General features: G+C 39.5%; 1 protein-coding gene across 1 annotated transcript; it reads left to right on the forward strand.

Moving 5' to 3' along the window:
- Positions 1-1561: 1561 nt before the first annotated feature.
- On the forward strand, positions 1562-7254 carry LOC139103863 (homeobox protein XHOX-7.1'). Its single transcript, XM_070658945.1, has 3 exons — positions 1562-2740; positions 6150-6331; positions 6691-7254. Exons 1-3 carry the CDS (start codon positions 1867-1869, stop codon positions 6907-6909), a joined length of 1275 nt encoding a protein of 424 aa, XP_070515046.1. The 5' UTR covers positions 1562-1866; the 3' UTR covers positions 6910-7254.
- The last annotated feature ends 7211 nt before the right edge of the window (positions 7255-14465 follow it).

Below are 14465 nucleotides of genomic sequence, written 5' to 3' on the forward strand. Positions count from 1 at the left end.
ATTCGATCCTGATCGTAAGCTACTCCACATTATCGACGCGGTTCTGTTTCCCTCGTTCCAAATTTTTTCCCGCATTTTACATATCTACATTACGATCTATAGCGCATTCCAATTGATGGAATTTTGTTCGTCGGTCCGCGGATGCACCGACGGAAAGAGAGACGGCTTTGACGAAGAATAGCGCGCGAGTGCTTGCACGGTGACGCGAAAAAAAGGATGCTAACGAGACTACGAAGACACGCAGCGAACATTCATCTCGAAAACGTCTTGGCTAAACATAGTCGGGAAGAGTCGAGAAATGCGTTTTACGAGCTGTAAGCGAGAATATCGATAGGAGAACGAGAGAAATACTCTTTGAAGTCCTGAGAAAAGAGATGTATGTTTTCACACGCGCACGCGAATGGAACGAATCGGGAACGTCGCTGCGAAATTAGGAAAGTGGCCCGTGTAACGTCCGTCGTGTCTATCCGTGAATGTCTTCTTACGCGCAAATTACGGTCCCTTGTCGCAATTTGTGAGATTTCATCTTTGATCAATTAAATTAGCTCATCCTTCTCTATCCTGTATCAACAGCATTTCCCGATCTCGCTCGCGTCCTCCTTACTTATTAAGAAGATGTTTAATAAAAACGATCCTACCGTTACGGTACGCCCTAATCGAAAACGCTCGTTTCCTGCGAAAGATTACGTCGTAATAGCAAACAACGCAGTAATTAGTTTACGTAGAATACCAGAATGTGATAATTTCGACAATGTCAAATCTATCGAAAAAAATTAAAGAGATAAATTTATGTGATTCATTTAAATAGCTTTTTCGCAAAACTTTGTCTAAAAATTACAAATTAAAATTCATGTAAATGTAAATATTTTGAGAATAAATGAGAATGCTCTGGCAAATGCAGTGGTTAATTTTTTAAATAATACTACTAATACTACTTAAAATATTATTACAATTAAAAATAAATATTACTACAATTTAATTTTGTATATTACAATATTTCGTATTGATTAATTCGAGCGCAGTTTAGTCGTTTTATTAAAGTTATTTAGCGCACTGACAATCGAAAACTATCTCACCCGCGCTCTTAATTTTTTTTCTGTTTTTTTTTTCTTTTTTTTTTTTTTTTTTTTTTTTTTTCAATTTTAATCACTCCGCCTAATTGCTCAATTGCGCTCATTACTGTCTCCGACGTAGTAAAGCGAGTGGCGATTAAATCTTTCCCTCGTCGTCGTCCTCCTTCCCGCGCCGCTCCCGCTCCGTGACGGCACGTCGCATTTGCACGAGAGAAACTTATCCCTCGGTACAAAAATCGCTGTATAGATGATTCCTCCTGCTTCTGGACCCCAACCAAGGGCGGAGCAAAACGAGGAATGCCCCCGTTAGTAGTTGGCAGCCTCGCCCCGTTCTGATCCTCTCTTTCTCGCTCTGTTGCTCAAGTTCCCCACTTCCACGGAGAGACCTCTCTTCCGTGGACGAGCGTTTCGACCCCACCACGAGCTCTTAGCTGAAGGCAAAAAGAAAAATCGGGGCGGTGCTGGCAGAACGGTCAAACTCAGTCCACACGGAGAGCTCGGCTTGGCTAGAGGCTATCCAGAGCTGCTGGCCGACGATCATTGATCCACGAAAGCTGTCAAACGTCGAGGTCCCTCGGTGTGATCGATGTGCCTCGCACGCGTCCTTCTGAAGCTGACCGTCGGCGTATTCTTCGAGCGAATTCGTAACAGGCCATGCGCGAATCAGTGAAGAATTTATTCGTGAAACAGTGAACGCCACGCAGTCTTCAATCCGTCACGGAAGTTAACGGATAGCTCTTGTTCAGACTGCAGATATCGAAGCATTGTTGTTGTGACCAATTGACGTCTAAGAATGACAGTAATAAGAATGACCTCGCCGATAACGCCTGCATCGACCAGTCCGGACTCGCCAGATGAAGCACAGGCGTTGCAGGCAAGTCCGAAACCGGCTCATCGACTGAGTTTCTCCGTTGCGGCTCTATTGGCGGACACTAGAAAGACGTCGGATTCTTCAGCGAGGCAGGATCCAGTTTTAACGTCATCCAGATCTTCGCCTATCGTACCGTACGCGCCGATTCGGCATGAGCATCGTGCGTTGAAGCATCCGTGTGATTTCAAAACGTCAAAATACACCTTGTCGTCGTCGCCGAGTCTCACAATCAGCCAAGAGTTCAGACTGATGCACTGCACCTCGCCTCACAGCACTCCAGAGTCGAAAACACCGCCGAGGTATTCCGAAGCGATCGACTACGCCTGCCACATCGAGTCACCCGGCAAGCGATCGACCTCCGGCAGCATCGACTATCGCGTGCACCCATCCGCCGACGCCAGCACCACGCCGGAACCAATGGTAGGCTGCTCCGCGTCTCCAAAAATTATCGGCAGTCATCAAGATGCTGGTTCGCAATCGCCGAGAAGTAGCTCTCACGGCGAAGTCCGCTCGCGGTGTTCGGAAACGGACGACATCGAAGAGGACGACGAGAGCCGGCTAGTTGACGTCGAGGATCTCCAGCATTCGTCCAGTCCAACTCCCATTAGGCCGACGCCGGCCTATCTCGGCGGTTTCGCTACTATCGGCGGTATTCCGGAGATTTCATCTGGTCTTCATTCCGCAGTTTGGGGCGGCGGTCATCAGGACGCGGCCACAGCCGCCGCAGCGGCCGCGGCGGCCGCGGCCAGGGCTACATTCTTCTCTTCTCACTTCTCCCATCATGCTCCTCTGAACGGTAAGCGATAGCTTTTACTTTTTAACGCTGTACTATGTATTTTGGATGTTAGTACGCTGACGTGATTAATGCGACTAATTAGATGTCATCGTTTACATCTGAATACTTAAATCTTTATCGGCGATGAAAAGAATGACGTTTGACAAGTCTCGTTTTCTTTCACGTCTTGAATAATAGTTCTCTTGAGTAGCCTTAATCTTCTCATTAAGTAGTCATTAATCATTTGGTCGCACTAATGTTAATTTCAAAAGTGTCGACCTGTTTGACTGTGTGATGACAAGTGTGTTTGCGATTGTCTTTGAACTTTGGCGGAGTGCCAATCGCCCTTGTGTTCCTCGGTAGATTCTTTTCATGGTTCATTGCGGCCAAAGCGATTACGTGGTTACAGATGCGGTTTACGGATGGCAATTTCTCGCTGCTACATCGAATCCAGACAACTTTACTCCTTATCGATACGTAATATTGAACGTGACGATATTCCGAAAACATAAGCTTCGCAAAATACTATCTCGTGGCAATAATCATATAAATATACTTTTCTGTTTACGGTTTTACAAGTCGCAATTTTAATATCGTATAATAATTTAATAATTTTGATATTCCAAAAATATAAGTTTCGCAAAAGATTATCTCGTGGTAATAATCATACAAATATACTTTCTGTTTACGGTTTTACAAGTCGCAATTTTAATATCGTATAATAATTTAATAATTTTGATATTCCGAAAACATAAGTTACGCAAAAGATTATCTCGTGGTAATAATCATACAAATATACTTTCTGTTTATAGTTTTACAAGTCTCAATTTTAACATTATATAATAATTTAATAATTTTCTTACAAATTATTTAACTGTTTACGGTTTTACAAGTCGCAATTTTAATATCGTATAATAATTTAATCATTTTGATATTCCGAAAATATAAGTTACGCAAAAGATTATCTCGTGGTAATAATCATACAAATATACTTTCTATTTATAGTTTTGCAAGTCGCAATTTTAACGTCATATAATAATTTAATAATTTTCCTACAAATTATTTAACTGCAAGTATACAATTTAACGTAATTCGCCAATTGACGGATGTCTCATCGATATTTTTTATCAACTATTTAACACGATTGTAAAATAAATGATATCACCTCTGAGGTTAATTAGTTAAACGATTTACGAATCACAAAAGATAGTCTCGTGTTGTCACGTTTCGTGATTTCACGTGAGCTCATAAACGTGACATGAACGTTCATCATTTTTTTAAAATAGAAAAAAAACAGAGCTTACTTATTTGTCCGTCATGTAAATGTATGTGAGCTCATGTGACGTGACAACAGTTTGTATCCGGCTTAACTAGCACGCAAACTTTTTAACGAAAAAATGAAAATTATCGAAAGGCATCACGGGGCAAATCGAGTAATCGCCGAACAAAAATTGTTTTTCTAACCGAACAAAAATATTGCCCCGGCCACCGGCTGAACGATAGCCTACCGTCGCTTCACTGCACGGGCCAGACATTCTCATACATACATTGTAGCTTGATAAAATTGTTACGAAAGAATTTCTGATTCATAGACAAAATATTTACTTAACGCTATTTTGCAATAAAATCTATCTCAACACTCTTCAAACATTTAATCATTTTTATTGCCAAATGTAATTAGCTTGTTTGCTATTACGTCGATTATTTTATCAGTTTCTGATTTTCTTTTTTTTTTTTTTCTTTTGTACGAAAAATAGCTGCTTATAAACACAAAGCATTCTCAAACGAAATCCCGTATGAAATATACGATACAGGCAAAATGCCATAATTCTGAAATATGAACTCTCGTGAAGGGTATTTCCACAGATCGGCGCACCCCTTCAAAGTTTTACGCCACCGTTCTTTTGTCGTGATTATCTTAAATAAGCGATCCTACGTCGTAAAAAAATTTACTGTTCCGTACAAGTACCGCAATGTTTAGATAATTTGATTTCTAAATTGTATAAACAATATACAACAAGCCTAAAAGTATTGCTATAATTTAAGAATAATACTTCGATTAAAGTTTATATAAAAAAAAAATGTAAAAGCTGAAATCTCACAAACATACGAATTATGTCGAAACGTGCTTTACTTTGTTCACAAACATCTGAACCGATATTTTCCTACGCGGTATACTCAAACGGAGTGAAGAAATTAAACACGATTGTATCGGCAACGTTAATTCCTTCGATCGTTACGCAACGCAATAAAAGACATTTTACGGTTCATGATCCCTTTCCAGTTTGCATTACGCCCACCCGATGCACGTTGCATTCGCGGAACACGCTTATCTCGGCGGAATCAGCTAATTATTTCGAATGCACGTTCTCGATCGGTGGCTAAGGACCGAAATTGGCCTCCGCGTTTTTGGTGGCCCCACGACGGAGAGATCATCGAATGCCGAGACTAATTGGGACCCTTAGCGAGCGGTGAGGAACGTATACAAAGGACAATTCCGAAGTAGAATCGGGCATGGCGCATGCTGCCGTGTTATAAGTCTGGGTTGATGCGTAGAGAGTCTTGGAACGCGGACAGGGAGAAACGAGGAGGGACCAGGCGAGAGGAGGCGAGCGAAGGGCGGTTCCGACGACGAATTTGAAATTCAGAAACGGCAACTGCCAAGACGACGACGACGTGGCCTTTTGTCTCGTCGTGATCTCGGCTCGCTGCTCAGCACAGAAGCTGTTCACCTCCGCTCTACAAATCTGTCAATTGTCTTGAGACAAATCTCGAGGAATATAACCGATATATTCCGATACCAGACTCCCCGTGTTTCTTTCTGCTTCGATTCAATATCTTCTCAATAATCTGAACGTAAACGTGGAACGATGTTTTTCTTTATATTAAGCTCTCCGATATTTATAACACAGAAATAATTATGTAAGCTAATAAAATAATGTTTAACCATACCGTCATATGTGCGCAATTAACCGACGATTGACGTTTTGTTTTAAGTAAGCGAGCGAAAAATATCAAGAATATCACCGACGGGGTCTTTCGCGCGAGCAGGCGTTACGATCGGCACTCTTATGCGAGCGGTAGCCGCGGCCCGGTCGTGTAGAAACAATTCGCGGCCGGAATTTTGCGGTCGGCCGGCAAAAAAGTAATGAGGCCAGTTTGCGGCGCCGTTCCGACGGAAAAATTATGAATTGCACCCTAAAAAGACGCGCTTGCCCTCGCCGGGCTATTCCGTCGGTTCGAGGCCGACAAAAACGGGACATTGCGGTCTCGGGCCCTTCCCGCCGCGGACCTACCTATCCCGCGGAACACCTTCGCGAGATATCTGTCCGTCAGTTTGTTTCGTACGAGCATAATGCTCGCCGCTAGCTGCTCTCGTGCGCAACATGCACTTCGATTAAGAGCGTGTTCCTTTTTTTTTTTCTTTCAGAAAACGGCGAGCCAGCTAAGATTAAGTGCAACCTGAGGAAGCACAAGCCTAACCGAAAGCCCAGAACGCCCTTCACGACCGAGCAGCTACTGGCTCTCGAGAAGAAGTTCAGGGAGAGACAGTACTTGAGCGTCGCCGAGAGGGCGGAGTTCTCGTCGTCGTTGCACCTCACGGAGACACAGGTAGGAACTTATTGGTCATGTTTTGTGTACAAGTTGACGAATATTAAAAGAAATATTCTTAAATTGTGACTTAAGTCTGTTTAAAAATTTTGAAAGATTTGAATTGCGACTGCACTCAAAGAAAAATATAATTGGGATAATAATATATAATTTGACTATAAAAAAAAATGTTAAAAAAGGGACCAATAATATTTTTATATTAAAATGAATATATTCATTCTATTGATGTAACGTTATTTATACACAACGGGAGTTCAGAAATCTACGAATTAACGTCGTTATATCTCGTATTAATCATTGTGTCGGAACTAATCACCCTAAATACGCCGTTGCAAAGTCGAATTGATTTATTGTTGCAGGTAAAGATCTGGTTTCAAAACCGACGTGCCAAGGCGAAGCGTTTGCAAGAAGCGGAAATCGAGAAGCTGAGAATGTCGGCTGTGAGACAGCAACATACGGCGCTCTACGGCTCGCATCCGGGAATCTTAACCCCCGCAGGACTTTATCCCGTAGGAATGCTATCTCATCCAGGGCTGACGTCTCATCACACAATCGCTCAGCACCCCGCGAGAGAATGAGAGCAGTAACACCCGGTTAAAAACCGCTGAAAGGATTTGTCATCGAATCTCATGTTGTTCACGTCATCGGGGAATAATTTCAACCGCGCGAAAAAAAAAAAAAAAAAAAGAAAGAAAGAAAAAAAAACCATTTGAAAATAATGTAATTACATCAATTAATAATCTTAAAAATGATCTCGAGGAGAGAGAAAGAGAGATAGAGAGATCTTCATTGGCTTTATACTTTTCCAGTATTAGTTTATAAAAGAAGACGCCTGTTAAAAAATTTGTCTGTGCCAATGTCGTCTATTTTAAAAAGGCTGGACATTGTAAATAGGATTGTAAATATTACTCATGCATTGCGCGTTAATCACTTTGTACATAAATACCTAGTAACTATTTGAAAAATAGGGTTGCATTTGTATCGTTGAATGCAAATAAAAAAAAAATAATAAATGAATCTCAGTAATATGGAGAAAAACTCTTTTTCCAATTTTGTATAAATGTAAAGCAAACGCAACGACGATCAGAAAAATTTATTTAATAAATTGTATTATCTTAATCACCACAGTTTATTTCCCTCATTGCCTAGAAAATCCTTTCTTATTGATTTTTAATTAAAATGTAAAGGAAGCATGTGGTTAGGCCAGTAAATAAAATGTAATGAACACTGTATATGAGTATTTATTTACTGATGTCTTAAATTTCATTAAGAAATGTAATGAACACTGTATATAAATATTCATTTACTGATGTCTTAATTTTCATAATTAATTCATTTACTGATTTCTTAAATTTTATAATAAAAATTATGAAATTTAAGACATCAGTAAATAAATACTCATATACAGTGTTCATTACAATTTATTTACGGGCCTAACCACATATTTATTAATATTTAATACATTTATATACTTTAATTAATTTTCCGAATATATTCGGACACTAAATTATAATAAAATAAAATTAATGTATTTTACAAAATAAAAATAAAATTAATATTTTGTGAGATAACCAAATATTAATTTTATTTTTATTTTGTAAAATACATTAATTTTATTTTATTATAATTTAGTGTCCGAATACTTTTGTAAGACGATAAATGTATGCAGAAACAGGCTAACATCAAACGTAATTTGTTTTTGTGTCAAACAAAAATTCGAGATATCTGTTCTGGATAAGAAGAACACAGTCGAGATAAAACGGAAACGGCCAGTAATAATTAAGATGATTAAAAAATTAAAGGAACAAGGAAACGTGAAGGTTCATTGTATAAATATTACGCGGTACCCGAGAATGGCGTCTCTGTGCGTAAATGTCGTTGGGATAAATTAGCCGTGGCAATTAGTTTCGGAATCGACTTCGCCGGGTGGTTGGCGCCACCATCTTGATTGCACCCGGGGAAGAATCTTCGAAGACAGTAGTCAGCACTGTTTGCCGAAAGGCCCGCGCCGTTCGCGCGGGCTAATTAGCGATGCCCGCCGAGATACCGCCAACGTGCGCTAATAATACCGAGCATAAATATTCCGAATTTTTTCGTCTCGTAGCCTGTCCGTCCCGGTTACCCCCTTTCATTCGCAAACGGTTGTCCGCGATATATCATTAATAGGAATAATAATAGAAATAATAATAATATAATTGAAATAAGAAAGAGCATATTTTATATTATATTAATTAAAATTTCAATCGTCGATTGAGATTCACTTTATTAAGGCACTTTAACAGTGTACTTTTGGGAATCACTGTAATTAGAAAGAGCACGTCGGATTGTGCACCTATCATTTTAACAAAAAAGATAAATGGAGAGACGAGAATGTGCGTCGATTCCGGGACATTAAATAAAGAGCGTTAATTTTTGCTACGTAAAATTTGCCCAACGTTTTCTCACAAAAATATTATTTGAGTAAAATTATAAAACTTTTGACAGCGTACAGTTGCGCGCAAGGTACCACCGTAGCTCTTAATAATGTAGTAATACAGAACATTTGAAAGAAAAAAAAAAGAAACTATAATATTCCAGAAATAGATCTCTTTCCCTTCGGTACAGATTAACTTTGGAGATGTCGTAGAGATATAAAGTCATTTCAGTCGACTGCTCTGCTATAGGAGACTTTTTCACGCGCGCATCTTTCTTTCCCTCTAACAATATCAGCGAAAAGTACAGTGTTAATATCTCCATAGTATACGATCATTCTATTTCTCGTGTACGAGAAATCATCGCCAAGTGTAGGATGTTCCCCAAAAGAAGCTTTGGTCCTACAATGCCGAATAAAGTCGCGGATCTTTTCAAGCGAAGACGTTTTATTACTGTCGACCATTCAATCTCGATGAAGTGACTCCCCGTTTTCAGCCTTTTCGAAAATCACAAAGTAGTAGTGCGTAACGTGTAGGTGAAATGCAGCGGCACAGAAATACGTGAGAAACCCGGTATTCGCTGTATATTTTTTTATATATAATTTTTTATATAATTTTATATATAATTTTTTATATATAATTTTATATTTTATATAAAATTTGATATATAATTTTTTTATATACAGGGTGTCTCAGCCCATGTGTAAAATCCTATACAGATAGGTAGGTCTTAGGGAGATAAATAAAAAAAGTTCTTTAACGTTTTGAAAAATTCTCAATACTTATTAAAAAAATTAATTTGTCTAGCGCAAGAGGACAAGGAAGCTATAGGTGAGTGAGCGCGATAGGCGACGGCGCCAATCGCCTGTCGCGCTCACTTGCCCGCAGCTTCCTTGTCGCTCTTGCGCTAAACAAATTAATTTTTTTCTCAATAACAATTGAGAATTTTATAAAATGTTACAGAACTTTTTTATTTATCTCCCTAAGACCTACCTATCTGTATAGGATTTTACACATGAGCTGAGACACCCTGTATAAAAAAATATACAGCGAATACCGGGTTTCTCACGTATTTCTGTGCCGCTGCATTTCACCTACACGTTACGCACTACTACTTTATAAAAAACCTTTGTATATAAAAGCCGCGTTTAACTATAGTTAAACGCGGCTTTTATATCGTATTAATCGATTATTAAAAAATGAACCTATTTAAAAATTGAAGACCATAGAAAAAAATTACATTAAATGCGCATTCCAACAAAATAAGAAAATGCCGGCCACCGCCGAGCCATTTACTCCGTACGATTTAGCGAGGACGTTACGAGAGTTAACTAATGCTTTAGAGCAAAGAAATATGCAAATGATAGCGTTCACGTCTGATCGGAGTGTACTTTTGCGTTGGGAAGAAGCTTCTCAGATACGTTTTCTAGCCCGTCCCCTGCCTCTCCCGTCGTAGTCTTTCTATCCTTCTTTCTCTTCGGTCACTTTGCCTCTCCGCTCGGGTTTTGCCCGGGGACGGAGCTCCCTTCATTTTATTTTTGCGTCCGAGACGCGCTCGTTTGCTATCTCAGTTCAACGCTAACAAGCCTGTTAGCGGCAATTATTCTAATTAATATCTCCCCCATTGGCGGGCGACGAGAAGAGGGTCTTTCTCCACCCTATCCCGCGGTCACTTTCGAGGCTTTTCTCTCCGGTCGGCTTGTCCCGGGCCCCGTTTCGCGTGGACGTGGCGTGGAGAGTGAGAGATCACGCGAGGAGCAACCGAGAAAGGGAGAGAGAAGGGAAGAGTCTATCGGCTGACTTTACGACGCTTCTCGTGTGGTTTTTGCGTCTGCCGCGTGATTGGCTATTATCGTCTCTTCCTCCTCGACTATATACCGCGCCGCGGCTCGCTACGCAGGATTGAGTTTTCCTCTCCTCCTTTTGTCTCCTCTTTCCGCGGCGCCTTCGAGCGGCGAAAAGGAGCCTGAGATACCCCGCGCCCGGTTTACAACGAGTTAGAGAGAGACGGCGGAATTGGGGATGAGGAAAGAAGCCCTTCTGGGCCCGGCCTCTAATTGTATTTGCTCTCGCGTTTAAGACTTTTTAAACGTACGGGTACCGGGGGAAGGGAAAGAAGAGACAGGACCCGATCATTATGCCAGCGGTCGCCAGGTTTAACAGCGAGAGCGCCTCGAGCGTTCATCTTATTCCGCCTCGTTCCATTCGTCTCGCACGCTACTCCTTAGATCGGGTTCTCACGCGATGACGCTTAACCTTCGTGTAATTACGCTCGGCACCGAATAAAACACGTCAAATTATCAGCGTACCGCGCGAAAAGGATGCAATAAAACGGACGCGAGATCAACTTCGGTTACGTCAATGGTCCTTTCTCGTTCCCGGGCGCTTTCCGTTCGCGAGGAAGCATGTACTTTAACGGGAGCCAATTGCACAATCGGATTCGTGAGCAATACGTCCGGCACGTTCGTACCGATCGAATTAAAGCTAATTTGAAATTTTAAAGTCGCGCGAGGTAGCCTTGAAGGTCGTTGAAAACGAAACGGGGAAGGAAGCAAGAAACATTACGAATAATACAGAGTAAATGAAAGTGAGGGCGAGCGCTGGTACGAATTCGACGAAGGAAAAAAAAGAGGAAGAATGAGAGAAAAGCAAATGCGAATGCGTGCAGGTCCCGCGATACAGAAAGACAAGGTAGATAAGGAAGGGAAAGGGGGGACTGCGAAACTGCAAGTGTTAATATCTCCATAGTATACGATCATTCTATTTCTCGTGTACGAGAAATCATCGCCAAGTGTAGGATGTTCCCCAAAAGAAGCTTTGGTCCTACAATGCCAGATAAAGTCGCGGATTTTTTCAAGCGAAGACGTTTTATTACTGTCGGCCATTCAATCTCGATGAAGTGACCGTTTTCCCCGGAAACGGGGACCGCAAGTCCCCGTTTTCAGCCTTTTCGAAAATCACAAAGTAGTAGTGCGTAACGTGTAGGTGAAATGCAGCGGCACAGAAATACGTGAGAAACCCGGTATTCGCTGTATATTTTTTTATATATAATTTTTTATATAATTTTTTATATAATTTTTTATATATAATTTTATATTTTATATAAAATTTTATATATAATTTTTTTATATATAAAAAAATATACAGCGAATACCGGGTTTCTCACGTATTTCTGTGCCGCTGCATTTCACCTACACGTTACGCACTACTACTTTGTAAAAAACCTTTGTATATAAAAGCCGCGTTTAACTATAGTTAAACGCGGCTTTTATATCGTATTAATCGATTATTAAAAAATGAACCTATTTAAAAATTGAAGACCATAAAAAAAAATTACATTAAATGCGCATTCCAACAAAATAAGAAAATGCCGGCCACCGCCGAGCCATTTACCCCGTACGCTTTGCCAACCCTTACCGGAGGTGGTTGAAGGCGGTCGCTCGTGCAGGATGCTTATATCTGATTGTCCCCCGGGGCTGCTGTAATTAAACTCAGACCAAAATTGCCGGACCAGCCCAGCAAAAGTTCTGTCCGCCAAACCTCCCCAAACACAGCCGTTTCTAATGACTACACGTAACGGTTATATGTAATTTTGCACAGCGCGATATTTCGTAATTTTTTATATTAACCTTATTACTTTCAAATTGTCCAATTTTGTTTCTCGATTTATTACATTGAATAGAGAATTTAATTAGAGCAGCCAGTTAAAATTAATCTCTTTGTTAAAAATAACTTCAGCAAATTTTTGAAATGCTTTCTTTTAAAAGAAAAGAAAATGTACCGATTTACAAAAATATAAAGTAAATCAATGGATCACAAAACGAGTTGCGTTTTACAAACGTAACTGGAATTAAATCTTTATGAAAACTTCAAGCATCGTTCTTCTTGTTCAACTGCCTTTTGTTCCCGCAGTCACGATGTGCGCAAAGTTGTAAAGAGGGAGGCCGAAGGTAGTGGAGGGATAAATCTAGCATGGCTATCAGAAGGGCAAATGCGGACAAAACTATCCCCGCGCCCTGTCGTTCTACAATAATTAACGCCATTATAGCATTTAATTGCCGCGAGTGCCAAGACCACCCTTCGCTTCTACCGCCATCTTGTTTTTCGTTCCCTGCTTTTCCACCCCTATTTCGCACCCCACGCGACTCGACGCTGCAAGCGCAAAATGGTGGTTAATTCTGTCGAGCGTGCGCTTAAATTTCGACTATCTAAATGCCAGCGAAACAGACTCTTGGATTCTCCCGAAAGAAGCAAGAATATTTTTTATCCGAAATTTTACGTGCAGCTTCGCTTTACGTATAATTGTTCTTTATTATTGCGATTCATTACATTTGCAATATATTCCATCAGGCTTAATTGCGCGAACGTTAACCCCACGTCACGTTACACTGTGCTTACGTACCCTCGGTGTCTAATTCGAAATCGTATTATTTTATAATATTTAATTAAGTATTTAATTAAATATTTAATATAAGTATTTAATATAGATATAATCTACACTTCTGGATAAGAAGATAGCGCAAATACAGCCTTCTCTTTTACAAAATAATACAAGACACCGAAGGTATACGTAAGCACAGTGTAACGTGACGTATATCGTATTAATCAATTATTAAAAAATGAGCCCATTTAAAAATTGAAGACCATAAAAAAAAAATTACATTAAATGCGCATTCCAACAAATAAGAAAATGCAATTAAATACAGCCTTCTCTTTTACAAAATAATACGATTTCGAATTAGACACCGAGGGTATACTTAAGCACAGTGTAACGTGACGTGACGTATACCGTATTAATCGATTATTAAAAAATGAGCCCATTTAAAAATTGAAGACCATAAAAAAAAATTACATTAAATGCGCATTCCAACAAATAAGAAAATGCAATTAAATACAGCCTTCTCTTTTACAAAATAATACGATTTCGAATTAGACACCGAGGGTATACTTAAGCACAGTGTAACGTGACGTGACGTATACCGTATTAATCGATTATTAAAAAATGAGCCCATTTAAAAATTGAAGACCATAAAAAAAAATTACATTAAATGCGCATTCCAACAAATAAGAAAATGCAATTAAATACAGCCTTCTCTTTTACAAAATAATACGATTTCGAATTAGACACCGAGGGTATACTTAAGCACAGTGTAACGTGACGTGACGTATACCGTATTAATCGATTATTAAAAAATGAGCCCATTTAAAAATTGAAGACCATAAAAAAAAATTACATTAAATGCGCATTCCAACAAATAAGAAAATGCAATTAAATACAGCCTTCTCTTTTACAAAATAATACGATTTCGAATTAGACACCGAGGGTATACTTAAGCACAGTGTAACGTGACGTGACGTATACCGTATTAATCGATTATTAAAAAATGAGCCCATTTAAAAATTGAAGACCATAAAAAAAAAATTACATTAAATGCGCATTCCAACAAATAAGAAAATGCAATTAAATATATTGCGATTCATTGCATTTGCAATATATTCCATCAGGCTTAATTGCGCGAACGTTAACCCCACGTCACGTTACACTGTGCTTACGTACCCTCGGTGTCTAATTTGAAATCGTATTATTTTGTAATATTTAATTAAGTATTTAATTAAATATTTAATATAAGTATTAAATATTGATATAATCTACACTTCTGGACAAGAAGATAGCGCAAATACAGCCTTCTCTTTTACAAAATAATACAATTTCGAATTAGACA

This window comes from Cardiocondyla obscurior, linkage group LG07, assembly GCF_019399895.1.
Source record: "Cardiocondyla obscurior isolate alpha-2009 linkage group LG07, Cobs3.1, whole genome shotgun sequence".
NCBI lineage: Eukaryota > Metazoa > Arthropoda > Insecta > Hymenoptera > Formicidae > Cardiocondyla > Cardiocondyla obscurior.